Source organism: Talpa occidentalis, unplaced genomic scaffold (assembly GCF_014898055.3).
Source record: "Talpa occidentalis isolate TD23 unplaced genomic scaffold, MPIMG_talOcc4v2.1 talOcc4.11, whole genome shotgun sequence".
NCBI classification, from domain to species: domain Eukaryota; kingdom Metazoa; phylum Chordata; class Mammalia; order Eulipotyphla; family Talpidae; genus Talpa; species Talpa occidentalis.
Window position 1 is genome coordinate 39,854,656 of NW_023601104.1, and position 27,996 is coordinate 39,882,651.

The following is a 27,996-nucleotide window of genomic DNA, read 5'->3' on the forward strand; positions in this document are numbered from 1 at the left end:
GAATTCACCAGAGCCAGAGTGAGGGACAGAATAGGCGGACCAATGCTGAGGGGAGCAGCGGGTGGCAGGAGAGGTCTGCGCGCCATGTGGGACCCTAGCCCGGTGGCCGGGGATCGAACCGGCGCTGCAGAGGCTGCGGGCAGCTTCACAACCCAGAGCTCAACCGCTGTGCCACCGGGGAGGCCCTGAAAGCCTTCTCAATCCCTACTTTTCACTGTCAAGCCAAACGTAATCAGTTCCATATGAGCTTTCATAGCATTTTGGCCAAGTACTCTTCTACTCTGTATTTGTTTAATTTACACATGGAGATACAATGAGCTTTGAAGTCAGAGGGATCTGGGTTCAAGTTTCTGTCCAAGGAAATAAACCTTTCTAGTCAAGTTCATTCCACTGTACAAAGGGGGATTAAGTTACAGGGTTACTAATGAGGATTAATGAAACACCTAGTACAGTATTGGCACATAATGACTATATAGTGTAGGGGGTACTCAACAACGATTGCTGGATAGAAAATTTGGGGGGGGATGACTGATTTTGCAAGTGTCTCTACCTACTAGGAGATGCTGATCAGTCTCACAGGGGATCACCACCCAGATTGTCTCTAAAGCAATTTGTTATTTCCAACAGGCTATCATCCATGCATTTGAATGTGAACTCTAGCACTCTCTTCCTCTATACTTGAGGAATCTACCTTGAGGCAAAAATGGATAATACCACCCTGAAGATCAGACTCTAGCTTCTATCAGTCTAGCCCTGCTATAGATGTTCTAAGTCACTACTGTCCAAATTTGAATAGTGAGAAACCTAAGACTCTCAGGGATCTGAAGAAGGGTCATAATGATTTTAGGAAAAAACACTCCTACCCTCAAACATTTTTTTAGATGGCTTCCAAGACATCAGACTTTTCTGTTTTCTTTCTACAATTCTGGCCACTTCTCCTTTGCTGCTCTTCTCTAACAGCCTTTTAATTGTTAAAGTTCATCATGTTTTGGTCCTGGATATTCTTGTCTTGTCAGTCTATACTCCCAAGAATGTCTAGTTCACACATGGTCTCATTTATTATTCATTTTTTTCTTCAACAAATTACATATGCTGTTCATTTGTAACTCCAGGTAAGATATCAACTTTAAACTCTGTATCTATATATGGACTTGCTTACTCAACTGCTCCACTTGGCGGTATCTCCAGTCTCTTTGATGACTCACTTGTCCAACTTTATTACCTTAAGGAGATGGATACCTTGGTAGTCCCTCTAGAATTCTCCATCCCCAATACCATGTGCACACACATACAAAAAGGATAGTACTCTTCAAACATCTGTCCAATCATGGCCACAGAGACCAGAAACACTCTTTCTACCACCCATATCCAATATATTTCTTTAAAGATTTATTTATTTTGCATACAAGATCCGGGGTGTAGGCCAGAGGTGTGAGGGGTGAGAGGATTCACCTGTGACAAAGTGAGGATCAGAACAGGTGGTTCTACTGAAATACACTGCTGAGGGGAGCAGTGGGCAAGACAGGAGAGGTCTGCTGTGCCCTGTGGGTTAGCTTCCTGGCTGGAGATCGAACTCAGGCTGTATGTTGATAGTACTCAGACTTAAACCTGAGGCCACCAGGGATGCCCCATATCCAATATTTTTAAATCTTACCTTTACCTTGTAAATATCTCTCAAATCCATCTGCTTCTGCTCTTATTGTCATTCTGGATCGATTTACCAAACTCATTACCCTGGACTACTGAAACTGCACTCTTATTGGTTTCCATTCTACCTGTTTAATTCTTACTTATCCTTCAAAGCTCTTTTCAACATTATCATCAGTTCAAAGAAATGCTTTCCCGGGTCTTCCCTGGTGGCGCAGCGGTTGAGTGCTGGGCTGCGAGGCTGCCCGCAGCCTCTGCAGCGCTGGTTCATTCCCCAGCCGGGGACGAGGGTCCCACAAAAAAAAAAAAAAAAGGAAAGAAAAGAAATGTTTTCCCTGGCCTCCCAGACAAATAAGTCCATTTATTGAGTGTGCATTACACAGTAGACACTCTTCTAAACAAGGAAGATGTATTAGCATACATGATTTTCTTAAGCCTGAAATGACTACCTTTATTTTACAGATGAGGAGACCAATGCACAGAGAGATAATAATTTGCCCAAGTTCCACACTGGTGAAAACTGGTGCCAGATTCAAGTTGAGGCAATGTAGCTTCATAAAGTCACATTCTTAACCTCTAAGTTACATGGCCCTATTATAAATTCTCTGGTCACACCCAGTACTTTTTTTGTAATAGAGATAGAATAACTGATAATATAACTAATTGTTTGATGTCTGCCCACCCCACCCCCCATTAGAATGTAAGTCTCCCAAGGGCAAGGATTGTGTATGACTTATTACAATATTCCCTTCGCTTATCAGGTTGGTAGTGGACATTCAATGTACTTGTGTTGAAAGAATGCATTTTCAACTCCCAAAGATGTGTGGGAGTGGGACTGTGGAGGGGTAATGGGAAGGTTTCTAAACAAAATCACTTTGACCACATCTTCTCTTTTTAGGACCTGTAGCAGACGCAGCTTTTACATATAGCAAAAGGGGTCTCACGTAACACAATAAAGCACTATTTTCTGTAGCGTGATGAACACTGTTGAAAGTAATAAAATTTTAGTTATTGCCTCTAGGCTTAGGGCCATCAGAACTCAGTGGTGGCCAATTTAAAGCTGTGGCAAGAAATGAATGGTTGACACTATCCCCTTTGCCTCAAAAATAGGGCATGGATTCATTTTTAAGTCAGCCACACTGTAGATCCTCCCCCGCCCCCAATAAAACCCTGGACTTTCAGCCTAAGTCTGAAAACAGAAAAGAAGAGCCTCATGTTTAAGGATAACTGCCTGAGGTCAGTTTAGACAGAATCTGCATTAGTTCTTCACTGGCACAGGTTACCAGGGTGAAACAGTTCCAGTTGAGGAATATTTAACCGGATCAATATATCAACCTTGTATGACTGCCACTTGGGGGCTCTGATATATGTAACTATATACACATAATTTTCCTGGTCTTCTGTACTTCCCCCCCCCCCTTGTCTATGGCATGCCCTACTTTAACTGGGCCAAGTACACAGACATTTCTTCATAACAGGAATGAATATTTACTTAATTATTTATGAGGGATTGTTTTCACTGCAACATTTATGTGAAAGTGTGTGGGGTAGGGGAGGAGAAACATTATAAAACATTATTATCAGGGCCTCCCCGGTGGCGCAGCGGTTGAGCGCTGGGTTGGGAGGCTGCCCGCGGCCTCTGCGGCGCCGGTTCGATCCCCGGCTGCTCCTCGGCAACCGGAGGAGGGTCCCACATGGCGCGCAGACCTCTCCTGCCGCCCGCTGCTCCCCTCAGCAGTGTACTTCAGTCCTTCTGCCTGCTCTGCTCCCCACTCTGGCTCTGGTGAATTCTCTCACCCTCCCGTGCTTCTGACTGTACCCAGTGCATGTAAAAACGAAACAAACAAACAAATAAAATAAATAAATAAAACATGCCTCTATTAAAAAAAAAAAAAAAAAAAAAAAAACATTATTATCATACTTGTGCCTATAGGCACAAAAACCCAACCCCAGTGACATGGAACTGATGAAAATTTATTGGGCTAGTTTGACTTGCATTGGCTATAAAATTATTACTTGCAAGACTAAACACATTCTGTAAAGCTTAAAGCATTTCACATAATCTTATCTTCAAAATAACTAAGTTAAATTAAAGAAACAGTTATTTGTTTTTTCCTTCTAACAGAGACACAAAGACAAAAAAAAGTTTACATTCTCAAGGTTCTATTACTGTCAAAGGTACAGCTTTAACAGACGACTGAAAGCCTGCTTGTCTACCACTGTGGTTACATGCAGCTCTCCCAAGGGGTCAGCATTGCACTTTTAAATGGAGGAGGCTGGGGCCTCCCTGGTGGCGCAAGGGGTTAAGTACCACACTATGAAGCAATCTGCAGCCTCTGCAGTACAAGTTCAATCCCCTCAGCAGTGTATTTCAGTCAGTCAACCTGCTCTGTTCCCCACTCTGTCTCTGGTGAATCCTCTTACCCTCCCACCCCCCGCATCTCTGGCCCGTCCCCCAGTTCTTGTATGCATAAATAAATCTTTAAAAAAAATAAAATGGGAGGAGGCCGAATAATGAAGGGGAGTTAGAAGTCAGACACAACAGTCCTACTCATGATTGAGTTAATTCAACCTCAGTAAACCTTATTTTTTCTCTTCTGTAAAACATCACATATTTTAGGGTTATTCTGAGAATTAAAAGATAATATACAATTTGGAGGATGCAGTAGGCCAGTAAAAGGGAGTTTATTATTTCCTGTCCAATATCTTTTTTAAAAGATTTATTTTATTTATTTATGCATACAAGAACTGATGTGTAGGCAAGAGGTGGAATGGCGGGGGAGAAGATTCACCAGAGGTAGAGTGGGGAGCAGAACAGGCAGATTGACTGAAATACATTACTGAAGGGAGCAGTAAGCAAGACAGGAGAGGTCTGCTGCGCCATGTGGGTTAGCTCCCTAGCTGGGGATCAAACTCGTGCTGCAGTGGCTACCAATAGCTTCACAGTGCTGAGACTTAACCTAACCCCTTGCTCCACCAGGGAGGACCTCCTGTCCACTATCTTAGAACAGTATCACAGAATGTTTCTCTCAAAGCAAAATTACCCCTTAGAGACTTGGCAGAGCTGATCTGCTAAGCAGAATTGTGGGATACTGAAATAGATGTAAAGTTTCACAATTAGAATAGCAGGACTGCTGGGCAGGATAAAAGGACTCTAGCACTACCTTACTGAGAAAGCAGTACAATCCTTTAACCTCAAAACCATGGAACAGACTTCAGCAAGCACTGGTGTCTCAGGCAACAGCCAGGTTATGCAATTTATCATTTTTTGTGTTTGTTAGGAATGATGCCAGTGTCTGTCTCATAATACTCCACTCAGTTCACAATGTCTGCTGTGGAAACTTAAGAGTTCTCCAGCTGACTAGGTGGTCCCCGGTGGTACTACCTGCTTCTGATTCCCCTATCTAAAGAGCAGTGAATGGAAGTGGCCATTACTTATGTAAGTTTTATATATATCACGTAAATGTTCCCCCTCAACAGAAGCCATACCTGAAATCCGGGATAAAACACTATCTTTTATTGAAGAACTGATGTGTAAATAAACAAAGAGCTGACTAATGTGCTTCACTCCTCAGAAAAAGGGTAGGGGGGAAGGAAAATGATTGAGTAGAAGCAATAAAGACTAAAACACTGAGTGAAAGTTGAGTGTTATTGTAACTTGGTATCCCTTATTCAAAAATCCAGAAAAATCTTTCTAGTCATTTAGTTTACTTAGGTAGATGTAGATCTGATAAAGTTAAGTTCTATTACCAAATTCTGTTATGATCTGAGTCCTAAATAGGCACACAACTGAAATAATTGGTTTCTTCTAGAAACAACAAAAAGTAATTCCCATATTACTAATAGGCCAATATATCTCTAATAACCATGTCCCAAAGGAACAATCCCCAAAGATGTAGTGTATGCCAACGTATATAGAAGAAAAAAAATGAAAGCAGAATATTCCAAAAGTTTCTATAATGACCATGAGATACAATTTGAGAAACCTGAAAGATTGTACAGTTCTTAAATATCCTTGCTCTCCAATGAAATAAAGAAATCAGTACATACATTTTTTTTTTTTTCCTGAGAAAGTTACTGGCATAGTTTTAGGAGAATTTAGACTCTCAAACAAAAAGGTATTATTACAGAATTACTAATCACTGGATATTGGGGGAGGCACTACCACATTTGAGGTACTCACACACAGGAGAGAAAAGAAATACAGTTCTATTATTCAGTATTACCCAGTAATTTCAGTAACATGCCATTTAATTACCTTTTCAAAATAAAGTCTGAAAATGTCAAATAAAGTGAAATCATGCACAATAAATTTCTCTGGAAATGTATAAAGCAAAGAAAATAGGGATGTTTCATTCTTTCCATGGCAAAGTCAATCTTAACAATTATGCATTAGCATAAATAATTTTTTAAATCCTTGGTTTGTCTTTGAAAGGTTTTTGTACTTTTATTTGAACATGAATTAGTCTGATGTTCTGGGAACTCCCTTCAACCAACTAGTGCAAATAAACTTGGCTAGTCTGAATTTGAGGAGTCTAGAATGTGGTCTACATTGCCCCACTGCTCCACTGCTTGGAACATAACCCAGATCAGTTCCTGCTGAAGATGAATATACAGCATTATCCATGTCAGTCTCCTTTGTATTTATGCCTACTGAATTTTTGATTATCACATAACATACTTTAGTGGGTAAAAATTAAGTGTTTTATTTTTAAAAGTTCCCTGACCTGCCTCCCTGGTGGTGCAGGCAGTTGAGCACAGCGCTGTGAAACTCTGCAGCACGGGTTCAATCCTGGCCAGCCAGAGAGTTACCCACTGGCGTGGCAGACCTCTCCTGTCTCACCCGCTGCTCCCCTCAGCAGTGTATTTCAGTCAGTCTGCCTGTTCTGTTCCCTACTGTGTCTCTGGTGAATCCTTTCACCCTCCCACACATCTGACCTATACCCCAGTTCTTGTATGCATGAATGGAAAAAAAAAAAAAGTTCTCTGTCCCAATCTGAAGGCAAGAATTAAGATACTTTAAAGTTGACCATTTTAGTTTCTTATGACATTAAACAGCCAAGAACCTAGCAAAAGACAGAAAGTAGTGGATAATAAAAGGGCAGAAGAAATGTTACCTACAGAAGAAATGTGACCTACAGAACAGCATGAGAAATCTCAACAGCTAATGTACTTTGTAGTTCAAATTCAAACTATCCAGTAACTACAAAGAGGTAGACTTATTTTGCAGTATAAACACAACAAAACAGAGTTAGAAAACACACAAAAAGCTAAACTACAACTTTATACACAAGTATACACACAACTGAGGTTAATGGGGGGAAAGTTAGGCAAGATAAAATTTAGAATGTAACAAATGGTTAAACTTTTAGGCAATAGTATACTTTCATACAATAGCTGTGTGATACAGAAATAACAACTGTCACTTGGGTACTAGGCACCAAAGGAACCACATTTTGAAAATACAGGGTCACTTTGCATTCCTTAAAAGGTCTTACAGCAAAAGAGAAGCAAAAAGGCTCGGTGTCAGTGAATTAAAATAAAAAATAAAGTCAACAAAATTATAGCAGGATGGAGGAAGAGCTCCAATTTTATAAAGACTAAAAAATTAGAGGTGATACAAAAAGTTAACCAAGAAAAACAGGAAATGACAATGTATCGATGAACTGAATGCTAAAGGTAAAATAGTGAATACCAGGCTGGTAGCCGTAGTGCAACAACTGTAGGCCATGCAAAGACCTGCAGATCAGGGACTGTAGGTCCAGAAGTAATGTGATTCCTATGGCTGAGGGTCCAGAAAATTATTAGTGTTCTGTTTATCCCGTAGGTATAAGGTTCAATACTAACTCAGAAGCTAACTTAACTCTTGCAGCACTGTTAACAAAACAAAATTTCAAACATTTAACATTAATCTTAATGCTTGTTACAATCCTACCACAAATAACAATATTAAATCTCATTCTGGTTTCATGGTTGAGAGTTGGGGAGGTGAAATAAAAAAAAAAAAATCTCATTCTTTCAGTAAGCACAGAGGGCACAGTTCTTGGCGCTGCAAATTAATTCAATGGTAATTCTGCTTAGAAAAATCTTACCCTTTTCAAAGGAGATGTGTACACTGTTTCTTTTAAAGACTGATTCCCCTCACTATCCTATTTTACCTATCAGAATCTCAACCCTTCACATAACATGTCAAATTTTATGTCAAGTTTTAACAACCAAAACTCTGCAGTAGTGGGGTTATCATGATGCCAAGAGTCTTTCACCCCATCAACAGGCAGTGCAATAAAGAGGGCTATTCCAGGAAATGCAAGATCAGCTCAGCAGATACATTTCCTATCCACGTCCAGATGGATTTTGTCAATTTGGGAACTGACAAAATCAAAAGGCCAGATGCACAGGATAGATCATAGGAAGGTGAGAATTGTGCAAATACCCATACACACACCATCAAATCCCTTTTCCCAACACATTACTCCTTTGCTAATTTCAGCTTTACACTTTCCCTACATCTCTCTCTCTCTCTCTCCACACACACACACACACACACACACACACACACACCTATCCTCTCTTTAGTATATTTTCATACAACAGCTTGTGATACAGAAATATTAAATCTCCTCAGCCAATGTCCTTCATCTTGCCTTGCAGATCTACTGTTATGTCATTCTTGCAAACCAGGTCTTCGTAAATGTTAAATGTTTCCGTATCATAACCCTTGCTTTCTTTAAAGGAAGTGAGATAATTCCAAAGTACGTGGAATGAGAAATGTCCTATATTCTGGCCCTATGAAGTAGGCCACAATTTGTTCTGAAACTTATTTGATAACCCATATACAAAAAAAATTCCAAGGCCAAAGAAATTATCTAACTAGCATAGAACATTACTCAAATCACAAACTCACCTTCTAGTATCTAAAATGCCCCATACCAGACAGGGCCTCAGCTAATGCCATGTTCGAGAATCGCTGACTGAGTTGTCATGCTCGGCACAACACAGAGAACAAGAATCTGTGGACTCAAGGCTGACGGTGGGATGCAGTAGACGCCAATAATGCAGCTCCCCGGGCTTGGGTTGGGGCATTCCACTATGTCTACTCTTTAAAAGAAAAGACATCTGATTCTAAGTCTTCGACTTTTGGCGCACTATGCTTAGTCATTAAAAAGAGATCGATCCACTTAACACCTATACACCTTCACTATCTACTTCTTCTTTGAAGACTTTAATCACTTTAGGACCGCCCCTTAAAAGTAGGCGCTGCTGCATCTGCACAGCAGCTGCAATGGTGGGATATTTCCTGCGACACTAGACAGGTAGGTAAATAAAGCAACTGCATTCGCTGAGGCAGGGGGAGGGGTCTTCCGCCAGTAAAGAGTTTACATAATGCAACAAAAAACCAGTGAGCTCTGCAGACCTGTCAGTGGATATGCAAGGCACTCTTTCCACCATCTCAACACACTCTCGCCTGCTCGTGTCTCCCAAAGACCCCCAGAAATCACACCTTGTATAATAAACCGTACACGGTCGCCCCATGCTTTCCTATCCACCTTTATTATTAAAATACAAAAGAGAAAAAGAAAAAGAAGAAGAAAACCTCCCTAAACTCCCAGTTGTGAGTCCAAAGTATGGAGTAACCAAACGGAGCCGGGGAGTTTGCCCTCCTCGGAAGGGACAAGAAGAACAAGGAGCTGCCTCAAATCTACACCACGCCCAGTAATGCAGTGACAGGCCCTCAAATCTCTCCCGCGGCCGGGGCAGCCCCTTTCGCCTCCAGGCCCGGCTCGGGCCCCGCAGCCCCGCAGCCACCCTCTCCCCCGGCCTTTCACAAAGGAGAATGGTTCAGTCCAGAGCATCACCCAGCACCTGATCCCTCACGACTCGGGGACGGGTAGGGGCGGGGGAGAGAGGAGGAGGATGAGTTACTAAAACCAATTCTAACAGCACAGCTTTTGCAGAGACTGTAGAAGCGGCAGTGAGGGGCGGGCGTGTGCGGGATGCCTACCTGAGCCAGTCCTGCGGCTTCCTTTCCAGCCAGCGCTTCAACTCACCCTTTCGGAGAACAAGGCGCCTTCCGGCGGAGCATGGCCAGCCCTCGCCTCAACCTAGCTTGCTAGTAGTCCATTCTCCCCCTTGGCCCCGCCCACGTACGCTCCCCCCCACCAATAGCAGTGCCGACGTCAGGCCTCTTCCAGCAGGGTAGTGTGAGCGCCATCCAGGAAGTCTCCTGAGGGTGGGAGGTCCTAAAAGGCTGCGAAGGGTACTAGGCAACCACAGATATGCCTGATTGAAAATAAAATCCAGCGGTAGCTCGCTGCTGACGGCTCAGTTCACAGGCGTTTAGGCCTCTCGGCATCTTTTTTCACCCCCGCCGTTGGGGGCGCTCTAAACGAAACAGCATTTAGTTACCTGTTTCTGGGAAGCCATCTTGGATCGGGCTAGTGCCTTGGGGGCCGGTTAATAATCTGCAGCCCTTCTCGCGTTCTCTTGGATTATTTAGGTCCAGCCCCACATACTCTGCTTTATACAGTCAGAAAGTGCTTCAGTCAGGATGGAGAAAAACTCTGTAATAAGGCTGAATGTGATTAAAGGCAACCACCACCCCTCTCTCACAGGAGTGAGGAGTCAGAGGCAAAAATGAATTCTTGGTATGACAGTGGGTTTTCCCAGTTCCTAGGATGATTGTAGATGCTTCTTTCTTTAACATAGCAGCATATGACATAGGCTATGTAGCTATTGTAGATGCTTCTAATCCTTATGCTTCAGTTGGAAATAACAGTGTTGTTTGTAGTGTGCATCAGTTGGAAAGGAACACGATTCAGGATAAAATTTTAATTTTTAAAAATTGCCTAAATGCATCAAGATTTAAAATACTTGTCAGTTAGAGCAAATGTTAGGTGCCTCAGAGAAATAAGTTATGTAAGAAGGGTCATTAGTGCCTTATTAGAAACATAGGCTAGAGAGAGGTTTTCTTTTTTTTTTTTTAAAGATTTATTTATTTATTTATACAAGCACTGGGTACAGTCAGAAGCACGGGAGGGTGAGAGAATTCACCAGAGCCAGAGGGGAGAGCAGAGCAGGCAGAAGGAGCGAAGTACACTGCTGAGGGGAGCAGCGGGCAGCAGGAGAGGTCTGCGCCCATGTGGGACACTCGCCCGGCGACTGGGGATTGAACCGGCGCTGCAGAGGCTGCGGGCAGCTTCGTAACCCAGCGCTCAAGGTTTTCTAATAGCTGCACTTAAATTGGAGGGAAAATAGTTTTATCGTGGGTAAAATTCACTTGCCCTGAATGAGAAGGGTTTTCCTGTGTTTCCTCATCTAAATCTCTATGGCAGGGCCTCCCCGGTGGCGCAGAGGTTGAGCGCTGGGTTGCCAAGCTGCCCGCAGCCTCTGCAGCGCTTGATACCCGCAGCCTCGATCCCGGCTGCAGGGCGAGGGTCCCACATGGCGCGCAGATCTCTCCTGCCGCCCACTGCTCCCCTCAGCAGTGTACTTTGTCTGTCTGCCTGTTCTGCTCTCCACTCTGGCTCTGGTGAATTATCTCAACCTCCCGCGCTTCTGACTGTACCCAGTGCTTGTATAAATAAATAAATCTTAAATAAATAAATAAATAAATAAATAAATAAATAAATAAATAATCTCTATGGCAGTTACAACTTGCGACGAGTTGTTTTTTTAACTCATGAGTGAAAAGAGTCCTTATCATTAAAGGGATTTCTCAAAGAATAACATATTTGCATGATCATATGTGGTAGGAACTGAGAGAGGGTAAGGAGTGGTGTGAGTAAATATTTCATTGAAATAGTGACTAGGCCAAATACATTTTCCTGTGTATTGAACACAATCTGCTGGCCAAATTCTCCCCTGGGTACTGCTGTTTTGTCAAATTCAAAATTACTAGTAGGATTTACCAGAACAATGTGTTTGTCTATAAATCCACATAAATGTATCAATAGTTTCTAGAATGAGAACCTATTGTCCTTCTGCTTATTTGGTACAAAATAAATCTGTTACTCAATTACAAAAGGGAGAAGGGATGTGCTAGTCTAATAATTTCACTACCTGCAATGTATAAACTGTGTGATTTAGATTGCTATAAGCAGTATAATTTCCAATGGTACTAGCCTTCAAAAGTCAACCAATACCTTTATTATTTCACAACCATCATTCTTCACGTGCAGATGTGAGACGCACTTTTTCTGATAATTCTTCAAGACAGGAAGATCTTTAATGATCAAAACAGGTCATGATTTACCCAGATACTTTTGTTTCTCTTGTGTCCCTAGAACAAGTAAAATATCCAAATATCCAGAGGTTAGGAGTGGTTTGGATAACAGAATTGGCTGTGAATTTAGGATTAAAAAGATATGCTCCACAATACCAAAATGATGTCCTCTAATGACTCTGAAAGCAGCGGCTCCAGGCAGAATGCTATCTTTGGCCAATGCTCTGATCACTAAAGACTTTTTTGATTAGTAAAGAAAAACTCCTGCATAGAAACTATAAAGTTATATCTACTTCAGTTTTATCCCTGAGGTAAGAGGGCAACCCCCAAACTCAACTACCTCAATCCTCTTTGGAGGTAGGATTATAAAAAATCAAAACAAAGCCATGATCAAAAGCGATACCCCAAATGTCTTCCAAGTTGCAGTGGTGCAGTGTTAACTCTTACTGTATCACTAAGGGCAGAATCCAGTATAAAATGAATGTATCTAAAGAAGGCTTCTTCTGATACTTTCGATACAATTCCCTAGAAAGGGAGTATCTACTTATGTTTGCTACAATCAGAAATGACACATGAAATATGAGCAGCTTGAATACATGCATATATTTAATAATGAAACAGTTCATCAACAACAACAACAACAAAAAATTAGAAAAAGTCATGAGACCTCAGTGCAGTAAAGAGAATGGATGTCAAGGCAAAAAAGATATAACAAATGAACCAAAAGATGGCATGATAAATAAAGCAAAAGCAGATTTGGCTAAGATAGTATTATATGCTGTTGAAAAGGAGAATGGCTGGAGAAGTACCATGTATTTGATAGCTTGGAAACAGACAGACTTACTGTATGTTACATGGAATGGAGGCAAAGAGTCAGGGAAGGGAAAGAGGAGAGAGATGAGAGGAAAGCAGCAATAGAGAATCCAGGGTAAGCAGATGGGAAGAGTGAGATAGAGTTACAAAGAGATGACACTAAGGCCTTTTGTTTCCTCTGAAGTCTCGGATAAACCTGTTCCAAATCTTTACGTGTGTCAGTCAAAGTCAATGATCACATAATGAATTGCACTAGGCACTGGAAGGAATGGTGGAGGGTGTGGTTTACAAAAAGTAAAGGGAAAATATGGTTCCTGCTCTCAAGGAGCTTACAACCTATATGAGACAGATACCACACATAAAACAACTATAAAATATATTTACAAAATAACATAATACAAATAAACAATACCTCTGAATAAACATTTGAAAGCTAAGGTTTACTAAAGTTTACTGTGTTAGTAATTGTCTAGAAGTTCTGAGTTCAAAGAAACCTCTCTGAAACACAAATTTTTAGATTTTGAGTATAATAGTAGCAGGGAGGTGGCAAGTGCAAAGGTATTAAGGTGGAAGTAAATATGACATGTCCAGAAAGCATAATAGTTTGATAGACAGTCCAAATAGGTCTAGTTAAGAAATGAGTGTAATGGGTGTTTTTCAGGAAAGACACTCAATTTTAGGCCTGGTCCCTAAAACAAAACAAGCGAGGAAAGACTTTTCTTTAAGTAATGGTAGTAAGTAGCCATTGTCCAGGAGCAACTCTGTGGCTCTCACAGTTTTGTAGTTACTCCAGGAAAGAGAGAAGCTAGTTAAAGGATGGTAAAGAAGTATTCAGCCTCTTTGAGAAGTTCAAGTAGAAGGAACAATCTTTTTCAAGATCTCTTATGAAGTGGTGAGTGGGTTCCAAAGACAAGGAAGTAAAATAACTCAATGAAATTGCTAGGCAGAGGATCTCTGGTCCATGGCTATCTAGATCCCAGTAACTTTAAGTGCTCAAGCACACTGTCCTAGACCCTATTACTAATTTTACTTGGTGGGGTGTACACTGTGTAGGCTCATAAAACAATATATTTACTTTTGAACTACTATGACAATCAGTTTTGATGCTAACATTGTAGAAATTAAAACAGAAGAAGGATAAGAAAAGTCCTAACTATAGGGAATGCTCACATCCCTGAAGAAGGACAGGTCAGCAAGGGACCAAATTCTCCCCTGGTCTTTTTATGTAGAAAGGCAAAACATCATATTTTGAAAAGAGGCTTTTCTCAGCCAAAGCAAATTAGACTTCTTTCTTTAAGCCTATTGATCTGAAGCTGTTCCAGAAAGAAAAAAAGAGATCAGGCCAGATGTTCAGCAGCAGCCAGAGTTGGACCCTACGTCACCAGAGTTCCGCGGGGAGGAGCTGGATCCCACCGATGTTGAAATACACTGTTGGGGACCAATCTTGATTCCATTTGCCTGCAAAAGAAGAGGTAAGAGTTCCCTCTCAGTTCTCAATGCTGAAGTGGAAGAACAAGGGAGGATAAAAGGAGAATCATGATTTACATTTTCAGATACCACCTTGGCAGGTAATCGTGAGCCCTAGTTAGACTGTTGTGAAACAATAATCCATGGCTATAAGGATGTGATGACCAGTTGTGATATAAGGATTACTGATGATTAGTAGTGGCTTCTGTGCCCACTTTAAGGTGACTGTTTTAAGTTTCATAGTTACATGCAGAGTCAGGATGTGATTAAGAGTAGGAGAAGGCAAAAAGTAGATTTAACACAAAATTCTTTTTTTGCCCTGGAATTTGCTTTATAGAAATAACCCTGCTGAACAATTAAGAATCACACCTCCCCAATGCGCTGGAATAGTAAAAAAAAAAAAAAAAACAGGTTGAGAAGAAAACCTCCCATATTATATAAGCCTTTTAGATCCCTAATTAATAATCTCTAAGAGGGCCTCCCCGGTGGCACAGTGGTTGAGCGCTGGGTTGTGAAGCTGCCCGCAGCCTCTGCAGTGCCAGTTCGATTCCCAGCCGCTGGCGAGGGTCCCACATGGCACGCAGAGATCTCCTGCTGTGCCTGCTGCTCCCCTCAGCAGTGTATTTCGTCAGTCTGCCTGTTCTGTTCCCCGCTCTGGCTCTGGTGAATCCTCTCACCCTCCCACACTTCTGACTGTACCCAGTGCTTGAATAAATAAATAAATAAATCTTTAAAAAAAAAAAAAAATCTCTAAGAATTATGGGTCTCAGACTTAAGAAAAAAAAAAAAAACAGAATGTGATGATAATTTTCTATGTAGCTACATAAAAAAAACAAGTTAAACTGGCATAGCTTCAAATAGTGTGATGTTAGATAGCAATGCTCACATTCTAGGCAGCTCTCTGTTTAAGACAAAGCAAAGGTAACTGACAGGCCCTCCCCACAACCTTCCTAGCCCCCCCCACACACACACTTTCTCACCTCATTGTGGATATCAAATAAACCCTGCTGGATCTTTCTATATATTTCTTTGGCTGTGTTAATGAAGGCCTAAAGGAAACACAAATCATATTATTAGGCTCAGGTTTAGGTAGAAAAATGAGGATAGCCAAATATAAATACTCCTATTTGGTTATCTAAGATGTATTAGGAACCATTAAAGAAGACAGTGAAAATACAGACGGCTCACCAAAGTTCCTAAAAAAAAAAAAAAAACCATTGAGAGTAGTTTCAAAAGGAGAAAAGAGATTATATGGCATCTAGTACTGACCCAAAATGTTCCTAGCATTCTCTACAAATAAAACAAACATGCTCTCTTTGCCATTAGTCACTGAAGACACAGTCAACACCAGTATTGTGAATGACTACAGTAGAGGCCATTAGATCCTCCAATAAAGTGATTTACAAGTAACAGAGTCCTCTAATCCACACTTACCAATTAATGTTACCCAGAGCAAAAGGAAAACCTTAGAAATAAATGTGAAAGAAAATAGGAGAATTCCCTTGAAGGGAGGACTTATGGTTACCATGACTACAGGATTTTTTTCCTTATCCATGGAGAATGCTGAATAAAAGGACATAGCTAAGGTGTAGTCTATGAAGAGTTTTCCCTATTTTTTCCAAATAGTACCTCTTCAACATTGCAGGCTGTTTTGGCTGAAGTTTCCATGAATATAAGTCCATGTTCCCGAGCAAAGGCCTCTCCTTCTTCTCTCTTCACATCCCTGCGGGACTCTAAGTCACTGCAAGAGATTAATTGAGGGGCAGGGAGGAAACTAAAAAAAGATGGAAGTAAAAGAAGCAAGTCTCATTCTAAAAGAATCCCATAGCTGTTTCAAATGCCAGTTAATCCATAAGGTATGTAGCCTCTACACGATACTCTCCAGCACAGGGTTACTGATTTCTGTAGCCTCTTGGAAAATATTCTTCAGATTCATGACAGCTGCTGCATGGTTGAGGATTAAGCCTTACTCTACTACAGAGAAGAAGGTTTATAAAGGGGTAGGCAAGCTCAGTTACTCAAAGCTTATGTTCTAGACTGCTTGTGTGAATGCAATCCAATGAGAATTCAAGAAAGATGAAAAGAAATTTCCAGTGGCTAGAAGGTAGCAAAATCATAGATGTCCTATCCCATAGGGATGAGCACCCCTTCCTCTTTTACTGAAATCAACCCACAAGAAGGGAGTTAAGTGGAAATAAGGACACTGTTGCCTCGGGCCTCCCTGGTGGTACAGGGGTTAAGTCTCAGCACTATAAAGCTCTCAGCAGCCACTGCAGCACCAGTTCTATCCCCAGCCAGGAAGTGAACCTGCATGGTGCACCAGACCTTTCCTGGTTCACCAGACCTTTCCTGGTTCACCTGCTGCTCCCCTCAGCAGTATATCTCAGTAGATCTCCCTGTTCCGCTCCCCACTCTGTCTCTGGTGAATCCTCTCACCCCCATGCCTCTGGCCTCTACCCCAGTTCTTGTATGAACTTTTTTTAAAAGATACATTTTATAAATGTATAAAATGTATAAAATGACAAAAGATAAAATGTATAAAATATATAAATCTTTTTTAAAAAGATTTATGTTATTTATTTATGCAGTTCTTGTATGAATAAATAAAATAAATCTTTAAAAAAAAGATTTATTTTATTTATGCATACAAGAGCTGGGGTGTAGGCCAGAGGTACAGCGGGGTGAGAGGATTCACCAGAGATAGAGTGGGGAGCGGAACAGGCAGATTGAAATACACTGCTGAGGGGCGCAGCGGGCGAGTCAGGAGAGGTCTGCTGCGCCAGGTGGGTTGCTCCCTGGCCGGGGAGAGAACTTGTGCTGCAGTGGCTGTGGACAGCTTCATAGGTTGTGTCTTAACCCCTTGTGCCACCAGGGAGGCCCCCAAATAAAATAAATCTTTAAAAAAAAAGAACACAGTTGCCTTAATTCTCATGTTTCTTTATTAACCTGTACAGTAGCAGCTTACTACCAAGGAAATGAAAGATTCAGAGAAAATCATATGGAGGAAAAAAGAGCCAAAGTCTAAGAAAGGGAATAAAGTGGCACAAAAAGACATTACAAAAGATGGACAAAAGGCTGCAGAATAAGGTAAGGGTGATCTCTTTGAGTTTCACTTCTCAAATTCGAAGTTTTTGTTTGGGAGGTTTCAAGTTTTTCAACCATAGGAAAAAAATCAAGAGTAAGTCCATTAAAAGAACAACAAATCCACAATATGTCTAGTTTTTATTCTTCAGCTGTGTGAAGACCAGGGAAAAACTATCCATTTAAATGTCAACACTCCTAAATTTGTACCTCTAGCCCAGATGCTCCTCTAAGCTCCAGATCTCTTAGTCCATTTGTCTGTTCTTCATTTCCATTCCGATATATAAAAAGCAACTCAAACTTAGATCAAAATGGAACTTGATTATTTTCCCACTAACCTACTTCTGCCCCAGGCTTCTACGTCTCAGTAAATGGCACAAAGCAAAAATCAAGACACTATTATTAACATCATTTCCACTTTCATTTCAAATACTCAATCCACCCCAAAGTGAGGCACTTCCAAAACGTACCCTAAAAGCACCCTTTCCTCACTCTCTCCAGCATCATCACCCTAGTCCAACCCACTATTAGTTAGATTACTGCAAATGAACTTCCATTTCAACTCTTGCTTCCCTCCAGAATAACCTTCTAAAATTTGATCAAGCCACTTTTTTGATCAAGCCACTTTTCTACTTAAAACTCTCAGAATGGGGCCTCTCTGATGTTGCAAGGGATTAAGTCTCAGCATTATAAAGCTATCAGCAGCCACTATAGCTCGAGTTTGATTCCTGGCCAGGGAGCTAACCCACATGACACAGCAGACCTCTCCTATCTCACCTGCTGCTCCCCTCAGCAGTGTATTTCAATAGATGGGCCTGTTCTGCTCCCACTCTGTGTCTGGTGAATCCTTTCACCCCCTGAACTTCTGGCCTACACCCCAGTTCTTGTATGCATAAATAAATAAAATAAACCTTTAAAAAAAAAAAAGATGATTTACTGAGACTGTAAGTGTGGTGAGGAGATGGAGAAATTGGAACCCCTGTGCACTGCTGGCAGGAATGTAAAATGGTGCAGCCTATGGAAAGCAGTATGACAGTACCTCAAAAAATCAAACATAATTATAAGATGCAGGAACTCCACTTTTGGGTATGTAACCAAACTGAACAGACATTTGTATACCCATGTTAATAGCAGCATTATATGCAATAGCAAAAGGTCTAAGCAAGCCAAGTGTCCATCAGTGGATGAATAGGTAAAAAAAAATGTGGTCACCACTTATGGTGAAACACTATTCATCCTTAAAAAAGAAGGAAATCCTGACACATGCTACAATAGGAATGAACTTTGAGGATATTATGCTAAATGAAATAAGTCCATCATGAAAGGACAAATATTACATGATTCTACTAATACGAGGTGCCTAGAGTAGTCAAATTCATAGAGACAGAAAACAGATGGTTGCTAGGGACTGGTGGGCTGGGAAACTGGGGTTAGTATTCAATTGAAACAGAGTTTCAGTATGAGTAGATGAAAAAGTTTTGGGGATAGAGGGTAGAGATAGATGCAGAACAGTGTGAATGTACTTAATGCCTCAGAACTGTACACTTGAAAATGGTTAAAATGATAAATTTTATCATTTATATTTTATCACAAGAAAAAAATTCTTGTACTGAGACACCAAGAACACCATAAACTAAAAAAGTTTGGGAACCAAATGCGTCAGTGTTGACATAGGACTCCCATGATTCCTGGTTCTTATTATTTACACAAATAAAAATTTACCTCTTATTCCCAATTAGCATGATAACCATGTTGGAGCTAGAGTGTTGCCGGGCATCCTCTAACCAGGAGGTCAGGTGGTTGAAGGTTTCACGTCTAAGCAGAAAAGTTTAGAAAGGTGGTCAGGGGCCCATTTCAAAATGCTAAAGTAATTCCAAATGCATGATAAAGGAGTAAACTACATGTATAAAGAAAAATACTGAAGAGATCACTCTTATTTAGCATTCTTGCCAGAATCAGTAAGTAGAAAAGAAAAATATTTCAAGAACATAGGAAAAGTCTCCCACCCACACACCAGATCTGACTCACCTTGTGATGTCGTACACCAGCAGGGCTCCCGCAGCTCCCCTGTAGTAGGAACGGGTGATAGAACGGAAGGATTCTTGCCCAGCCTTTCCCACCAACATAGCAACAAAAAATCCCAACAAAACCAGGTTATTTCCAGAGAACTGACTTGATCATATGCCACTCTAACACAAAGGCCTTAACTTCAGACAAGAATTATATTAAAATAAGAGAACTAGGGAAGGAAACATGACTGTCTCGGGAGAAACCCAAGTGAAAAACCATTATTTTTCGGTGGGAGTGCAATGGATAACTGGGGTGGACTGTCCATCAAACTGCTAAGTGTTTAGCATCACTGGCTCCAGTGACTACAGGCCAGTAGCACCCCACCATGCCAGTGAGAATCAGACATATTTTAAGATGGGAAAATGAAGATGTAGACATGGGGAAAAAAATGGCTTTCTCAGAGCATAATAATAATAACCCAAATGGGAAAAGTGAGACTCAAATGAGTAAGTTCAATAATTGGTCAAAAGTGATAAAGCCAGGCCTCCCTGGTGACGCAAGGAATTAAGTTCTGCACTATGAAGCAATCTGCAGCTTCTGCAGCACGAATTCGAATTTGATCCCCAGCCAACCAGGGAGCAACTCACATGGTGCAGCAGACCTCTCCTGTCTCGCCCACTGCTCCCCTCAGTAGTATATTTCAGTCAGTCTGCCTTTTCTGTTCCCTACTCTGTCTCTGGTGGATCCTCTCACCCTCTGCATCTCTGGCCTGTACCCCAGCTCTTGTATGCATAAATAAATAAATCTTTAAAAAAATTTTTTTAAAAAGTGATAAAGCCTAGGGCCTTCCTGGTGCACACAGGTTGAAGTCTCAGTTCTATCAAGCTATTGCCAGCCACCGTGGCATGAGTTCCATCCTCTGTCAGGGAGCTTCCTACATGGCACAGCAGACCTCACCTGTCTTGCCTGCTGCTTCCCTCAGTAGTGTATTTCAGTAGATCAGCCTGTTCTGCTCCCCAATCTGTCTCTGGTGAATCGTCTCGCCCCCTGCACCTCTGGCCTATACCCCAGTTCTTGTATGCATAAATAAATAAAAAATAAATCTTGGGGGGGAAAAAGTGATAAAGCCTATAAATGTTGAATCTACAAATTAAACTCAGTACTTTCTAGTACAAAAATTTGTTCTCTTAGTCATTATGTCATATAACATAAACCTGGGTTTGAAGGTGAGAAGAGAATTATGGTACACTAAGGTTACTTTTCTAACACAAGAATTCCTTTCTACAGGAAGCATACAGTGTTTTAATGAGTTGCATGCCTGTTAGTATGTAAAAATCCAAAAATAATTTTAAAGAACTTTGTTGATAATTTTAATATTTTAAGATTTAAAATATACCTTTTTCTAAGAGCTCACTTAAAGTTTTATTTATTCTCTGACAATCTCATATTTTAAATTATTTGATTCCTGTTTTGCTTTTATCTCTTACTGACTTTTCTCCTTTTCTGTTATTGGTGAAAACTCCTTCCTTCCCCTGGATTACTAGGAACTAAAAGGGAAAGTTTGAGAGGGGCCCACAAAATGGTTGAATTATATGACAGCGTTTCACTTAAGCAGTTGAAAACACTTCCTGTGAATCATCAGAAATTGCCAAAATAAAATCACTCTACTTCTTCATCTCAGTCCATTTCATGAACTAAAGTTTGTGAGCCAGGAAGTTAGAAAGAGCCATTCTACTTGGGCTGGTCTAATCAGTCCGAGGCATCCTTGTCCAGCCACAGGAAAAAAATCTGAAGCAGATATTTAGTAAGATGATGGTTTGATAAAGAGAATTTCAACAGCTTTCTAATTTCTCTCAAGTGGAACTGTATGTTATTGTTTCAAGATAAATTATTTGAAATATCAATTCCTACAAAATCAGATACACTCATTTCCTAAGAATCAAAATATACTCCCAAATAAAATACAATGAATTTGGGATTATTTAATCAACATTTTATATTAGCTACAATACAGAGACTTTTCATTTAGCATGGTTATTTGGGCAACAATGTATAGAGAATGAACAAAGGTAAAAACTAATATGGTTCTCTAAATACTCGTCAATAACCAAAATGGTGACAACAAAATCTCTGAAAAACTTTGAATAACTTAAAGTCTCTTTAAAAATACTCTTGGGCCTCCCTGGTGACGCAGCAGGTTGAGTGCAGCGTTGTGGGGCTGACCGCAGCCTCTGCAGTGCGGGTTCGATCCCAGCCGGCCAGGGAGATGCCCACATGACGTGGCAGACATCTCCTGTCTCGCCCACTGCTCCCCTCAGCAGTGCTTTCTGTCCGTTTGCCTGTTCTGCTCCCCACTGTCTCTGGTGAATCCTCTCACCCTCCTGCACCTCCGGCCTGTAAGCCAGCTCTTGTATAAATAAAATAAATCTTTTAAAAAAAAGAGAGAGAGAGAATCCTTATAAACAAATAAATAAATAAATAAATAATACTCTTCATGGGGCCTTCCTATTGGCCTAGGAGTTAAGTCTCAGCGCTCTCACCACTATGGCCTGAGTTCAATCCTAGGCCAGGGAGCTAACCCACATATGGCACAGCAGACCTCTCCTGACTCGCCCGCTGCTCCCCTCAGCAGTGTAGTTCAGTAAAGTTGCCTGTTCTGCTCACAACTCTGCCTTTGATGAATCCTCTCACCACCACCTTAACACATACCTTTGGTCTATACCCCATTTCTTCTACACAAAAATAAAAAAAAATAAATAAGAAAAAAAATACCCTTCATGGAAATCCCTAAACATTTTCATGTACAATGGCTCTGGGAATGGGTGAGGGTCAACAAAGTGGAATGCTGAGGTGGGTAAGCAATGAGCAGCAGATCAGGGCTCATGAGAGAGATGATCAGGTTTATCCAGAGAGTGGTAGACAAAACAGATACTACATTATAGGTAGGAATCTTAAAATAAATAGAAAATCCCAGTATTCTGAGACCTATATGATTCAACAAAGATTAGTCTGAATTCAAAATAATTATTAAGAGAGAGCAGAAAGGAACTAAGCTAGTTTCTGTCAACAGAGCAGTGGCTCTTGACTTTCTTAGTTACAATCCATCCAGGACTCATTACCACCTAAGCTAAAAAAGAAGGAAAAAATCCCAGCAGGCCAACACTTAGACATTCTCATGACCATGACCATACCACTGACTGACAGCTATGAGGTCTCCTGGCATCAAAACATCAATTTTTGGAAATGGTAGAGGTTTAAGTAAAAGGCAGAATCTAGCTAATAATATTAAACTTGATACTTACATGTGCTTCACTCTGTGTCCCCTCCTCAAAATGTGTCCTGTGGCTTTGAGGGGGTCAAATCTCCCTCGTGAGAAATACAAACCCAGGGAGTAATAAAAGGAGACATGGTCTCACTCCATGTCTCACTCCACGTGGAATATAGAGAAACCAAGCAAAAGGTCAGGAAAAAGTCAAAACTAGCAGGCTGACCACAGAGCTGAGGCCTACAGCAAAGGAGAGGGTAGAAGAGGGAGCAAAACAGGGGAGGGCAGAATACAAGGGAATGTGGTGGTAGTTCATGGGTGATAAGGTGGCAGGAGAACTATGGGGACTACAATGAGAAGAAAAAATTCAATAAAAACTAACTAACTAAATAAATAAATAAATAAATGGAGAGTTGTAATACCTACTTGGGTTAATAGTGACAAAGAACTGTAGGCCCCAAGAATAAAAGAAGGGATTAGTGATAGTTGTTTAAGAAATATATTCTCGGGCCTCCCCGGTGGCGCAGCGGTTGAGTGCTGGGTTGCGAAGCCGCCCGCAGCCTCTGCAGCAACAGTTCAATCCCCAGATGCTCCCAGGCCACCGGACGGGGGTCCCACATGGTGCGCAGACCTCTCCTGCCGCCCGCTGCTCCCCTCAGCAGTGTATTTCGTCACTCTGCCTGTTCTGCTCTCTGCTCTGGTGAATTCTCTCACCCTCCTGCGCCTCTGACTGTACCCAATGCTTGTATAAATAAATAAATAAATCTTAAAAAAAAAAAAAGAAATATATTCTCTTAATTTTGGCAACAGGCATAGAATAATACCTCTTAGGCTTTATTGGAAGGAAAAGGCTAGAGAAAAGCTGATCAAATGAAGCAAGTTTGAAGTTTTAGAGGCATCTAGCTGGTCCTACCACTATTAGAGATGTGAAATGATTTACATTCACGTTATAAGATGGTGAAGTGCAAAATCTGACCAGAAGGACAAGTGGGGGGCCTCCCTGGTAGCACAAGGGGTTAAGCACAGCACTGTGAAGCTGTCTGCAGTCTCTGCAGCACAAGTTCAATCCTTGGCCAGCCAGGGAGCAACCCACATGGCACAGCAGACATCCCCTGACTCGCCTGCTGCTTTCCTCAGCAGTGTACTTCAGTCTGCCTGTTCTGTTCCCCACTCTGTCTCTGGTGAATCCTCTCACTTCCTGCACCTCTGGCCTGTACCCCAGGTCTTGTATGCATAAATAAATAAATCTTAAAAAAAAAAAAAAAAGAAGGCAAATGCTTATTCAAATGCTTGGAAATACAACCAACAAATGCACAGAAGAATATCGTGCTTGTAAACAGCATCTGATCAATTCGTTCATCCAAAAATGGCAACCATGTTGGGGACCACCAGAAAAGGACCCGGTGCAAAAAGGCCCTACAGCAGTAAGTAACTGCTTTTAAGATAGACATCTATATGTGTTGGGGGAGGGAAGGAGAAGGAGAAAAAAGAAAAATCATGTATAAATCACTTGTAGATATACGAGTTTCACTTCTCCATTCTGAGAATAAACAGAATCAAATAAGAAGCAAAAACAGGAAGAGATTTTAGGTGAATATTAGCAATATTGCTAGCTCCCTTTAACTCAGAAAACTAGGATAATGTTTTTTTTAGAGGAAAGAAAAGAAAAACCAAGTGGGATACTGCCTATAAGGACAATTTACCTGGATGAAACAAAATTACACTGTCAGGCTAAATTTTGGCATTTATCAAAGTTTAAAATATGCATAAACTTTAACTCAGAATTTCCATTTCTGGGCAGCTATTCCACAGAAATTCACAAACATTTACATAAACATATAGTAAAAAAGAATGTTCAATGAAATTTTGCCATGGTGAAAAACTGGAAACTACCTTTCCCCAAGGGAGAAGAAGTAAATAAATTATGGTATAGACAGTCTACAATCCTGTGCAGTGATTAAAGGGATGACGTAGATTTACCTATATCTACATTTAAGTCTCCAAAACAAATCCTTAAATAAAAACCCAAGTCACACAGCTAGGTCTACTATGACATAATTCTATAATGCAAAAACTAATAAAAACAAAACCATTATCATATGTTTGTACATTTTTACATTTATGTATCTACATGCAGAGAAAAAGTCTGAAAGTATTAATAGTGGTTTATTCTGGTAAAGCAGAAACTAAGATTGGAAAAAAGAGATATTTAGATGTGTAAAGGGGACATTCACTTTTTATTCTATTCATTTTGATTTTTTGTTTTTATTTTCACTAGAACAAACTCATATATTACCCGGGGAATTTAAAAGAAAAAAAGAATTTGTAACTAAAACAGATGGAAGTGAAAACTTCCCTATATCTTTAATTTTATTCCTCCCCTATTCTCGTTACCATTAGTCCCATCCTCAGTACTGTTCCCCTGAATTAGCCTTTACTATTATATTTGCATAATGACCAGGGACTAATTATTTTGTCCTCTCTCACCGTATCCCAGATTTGCAGTTTGATTTGTTTTCCATCAATGTTGACCATGCGGGCCCCAAACTCCACACCTGTCAGTGAAGACCGAGAGAAAAAACATGATACTCATGAACAAGAGCTATGCTGAATGAGAAGTTCTTGCTTTCCCTCAGTGTACTAATATGACTCATCCTCACTCAGTGCCACTAAGTCCATTACTGCTGCCTATTAGCTCCATTTAACTGTGTATTCTTACGGTTTCATTTGCCTTCTAGAATTAAGAACTGTGTCCTAGGTGATAATGACTTCAGGAATGTAACCAAAAGGCAGATATGGGGATGAAACTAATTAAGAGTCAAGTAGAAAAGGTGAATACATTTTTAGCAATGTTAGTTAATGCACAAATTTGATTAGGTAACATTCAATTTTGTAACTTTTTTAAAACAGCTAAAGATTTTGAAACTATTTCTTAACATTTTTCTCAGTTCCTGACCCTCTATATGCAACAATAGTCCTTTCTTTTACAAAGTAGAACTTTTTGTTTGAGGAAAGAACCCACCTAAGAAATGGGTTCGCAAGAATGATACACTTCAGATAATAGATACACTTCCAATAATTCCCAGAGCTCACTGGGAAATAGCCTCTCATAGGAGTATGGAATCTGATAGTCTTAACAAAGGTTTTAGTTTAATGGCATTCATCTTCTTTCAAGGTAATGTCAGGCCAAAACTTAAAAATTGAAGGTCACTTACATTACAAATACTTTATTGTAAATCAGACAATTTGTCCTATTTCCTATTTTTATACAGTACTTTACGCATAGTATAGGGAATTCTGATTTCCAAATAAGAAAGCACACTAACCTAGCTTCCACTAAAGAGGTGATCTGCACCCATAAAGTGCCCCAAGCACAATATATCTGGAATATCCCTCTCAACACTAAGGTACTGCAGTGAATAAGAAAGATATAAAAATTATTTCATACAACTCTAGATTGCCTCATCAAAAATAGCGAAAGCTACTGAAAAAAGCCACTATTTTTTCTTTCTGGTCAGCAGGAATTGAATTCCACTGGGAAAAATTTAAAAAACTTTATCTTCTTTATGCAACTTCATCTAGTTATCATTCAAAACTCCTATATTTTGCACATATTTTCTACCTAACTGCCTTATTTATCTTGGTACAGAAAATTGAAGTCAGAAAAAATGCAGCCCATTTTAGACTCTAGTTGAAAACACAATTGTTTCATTCTTCACTTTAAAACTTGTCATTTGCTCCCTTCACCTTCAGGTATTTCAAAACTTGGTACCTAATTTATTCTCTTGCTACTTCAAACTCAAACTTCACTTCAAACTCCTTGCTCCAGTCACATTAAGTTGCTATCAGTTTTCCAAAAGTGGCCTGACCCCTGACATTGCTGAGCCTCTGCACATTTATTCTCTCTCGCACTTTTTCCACATCTCTAAAACTTTTGCCTAACTCCTACTCATTCTTCAATTTTCAGCGTCTCCTGATAAAGATGGCAGCCTCAGCTTTCCTTCTGCAATAGGAATTTACTTTCTGCACGCAGTCTCAGATTCTGTCTGTATATTGGAAGACAGTAAGCTACTTAGGGCAAGCACAATATTTACTCTGTTAAGCATTGTATTATTAGCATCTATCACAGTATGGTATTCACTTAATACTCATTTACCAAAAATATTTCCTGTTAATGCTGTCCTTTTACTCATGTCTAAACCCACTAGAAAGCTGACTCTGAAAAAGTACTTCAACTTTCATAAAGACAGGACTAGAAAGTGGCACTATGTTAAGAGTGGGAGCCAAGTATTTTATTCAGAAACTGTATTTTCATGGAAAGGTTTTTTATGTATTTATTATCTGGGCTGGGGTTATGCATTTATAGGGAAGAGGCAGCATGTTTATACTTTGCAGGATCACCAGTGTGTTTTCGGAGCGTTCTAATACTGTTCTTTAAAAGGAAAGTTAGTATTTTCATCTATCTTTTCATTCTAAATCTGGGATCACCCTTCAATTTGCATCCTCCTCTCACACACAAAAATTCATTCGTGTGTGATGATGGTTTTGAAAAACATATATTTAGCATTGTTACCGCGATGTTTAGAGAGTTTTTGAAAAATTATTTATGCTGTCATGAGATTTTCCATAAACATATAAATGGCATTTGGTGACCCCCCCCCAAAAAAAAAAAAATCCACGGCGACTAATACATACTACACGCTCATCTCTTAAATTACCTCTTAATTATTTACTCCCCATTGCAGTTCTTTCCAAGTATAGCATTTTCTAGTCACACCTCATTTAATATACTTTCGGATTAGTTTAAAAGTAGCGAGAAGAAACTTTCCTTCGCACACTGAAGGCTGCTAACTTTCCATGTAAACTAGTCAGTTTTTTTTTATAACTAGTCAGATGCACTTACCTATGGTGAGGTCGTGGACAGGCTGGAACCGCTTGTCTGTGAACTGCAGAAGGAGACATGACTTCCCCACACCTGAAAGAGGAGGACGAGATTCTAGGAATCACACCCTCCAGGAACAGCCTTCAGTCCCGGCGTCCGGATTAGGGAAAGGGAACCCGGAGCCCCGCCCCCGGCCGCCCCGCCCCGATCGTTCTTCACGAAATCGCCCAGCCCACTAACAGAGCCCCGCCCCCACGACCCGATTTGGGGACTTCGGATCTCCGCTCCAGCGATGAGGACAGTCGCGGCGGGTTACCTGTGTCCCCGATGATGATGTACTTGAAGAGATAAGCATAAGTCATGGTCCCGTTTCCTCTAGATTCCGGGTCCGCCCGACTTCACGTACCACCTGCCCCTCTAGCCACTCAGTCGACCGATGTCCGTCCCCTCTAGCCCAGATCAAGTCTCTATTGCTCTCCCAAGAAATCCTCTCTTGATCTGAGCCACGGTAGTATCCTGACACTGCTTCCCGGCACGCCTACAACAAATCTCCATGCCATTACACCACCAAGCTACAGGGGGCGATAGCTAGCTTTTCCGTCCGGTCGC

General features: G+C 40.7%; 2 protein-coding genes across 6 annotated transcripts in view; both read right to left on the reverse strand.

Annotated features, from left to right (window-relative positions):
* The window catches only part of CHD8 (chromodomain helicase DNA binding protein 8), a 62,596-nt gene extending 52,853 nt beyond the window's left edge, over nt 1-9,743 (reverse strand). For all 4 annotated transcript variants that reach the window (XM_037503012.2, XM_037503010.2, XM_037503011.2 and 1 more), the window contains exon 1: nt 9,650-9,743. The gene's annotated coding sequence lies outside the window, so the exon portion shown is untranslated. The remainder of the gene's footprint in view (nt 1-9,649) is intronic.
* Nucleotides 9,744-12,457: 2,714 nt separating this feature from the next.
* Nucleotides 12,458-27,971, reverse strand: RAB2B (RAB2B, member RAS oncogene family). 2 transcript variants are annotated; one of them, XM_037503015.2, is made up of 8 exons: nt 27,704-27,971; nt 27,409-27,480; nt 24,993-25,060; nt 19,259-19,341; nt 18,953-19,045; nt 15,779-15,890; nt 15,130-15,198; nt 12,458-14,140 (listed from the first exon to the last, which is right to left on the reverse strand). In XM_037503015.2, exons 1-8 carry the CDS (start codon nt 27,747-27,749, stop codon nt 14,033-14,035), a joined length of 651 nt encoding a protein of 216 aa, XP_037358912.1. In that variant the 5' UTR covers nt 27,750-27,971; the 3' UTR covers nt 12,458-14,032. The 2 variants fall into 2 exon arrangements, with proteins under 2 accessions (XP_037358912.1, XP_037358913.1); XM_037503016.2 differs by lacking the exons at nt 27,409-27,480; nt 27,704-27,971 and adding an exon at nt 25,166-25,434.
* Nucleotides 27,972-27,996: the final 25 nt, after the last annotated feature.

Bases quoted from the DNA above. Each gene is read 5' to 3' on its own strand.
- RAB2B (XM_037503015.2), bottom strand. From the start codon at position 27,749: ATGACTTATGCTTATCTCTTCAAGTACATCATCATCGGGGACACAG. The intron at 15,891-18,952 runs GTAAATTTTTAT...AATCTCTTGCAG, and splicing joins ATGCTAATTGGGAATAAGAG to TGACTTAGAGTCCCGCAGGG. The intron at 14,141-15,129 runs GTGAGAAAGTGT...CTTCTTTTGCAG, and splicing joins TATTTGATATCCACAATGAG to GCAAATGGAATCAAGATTGG.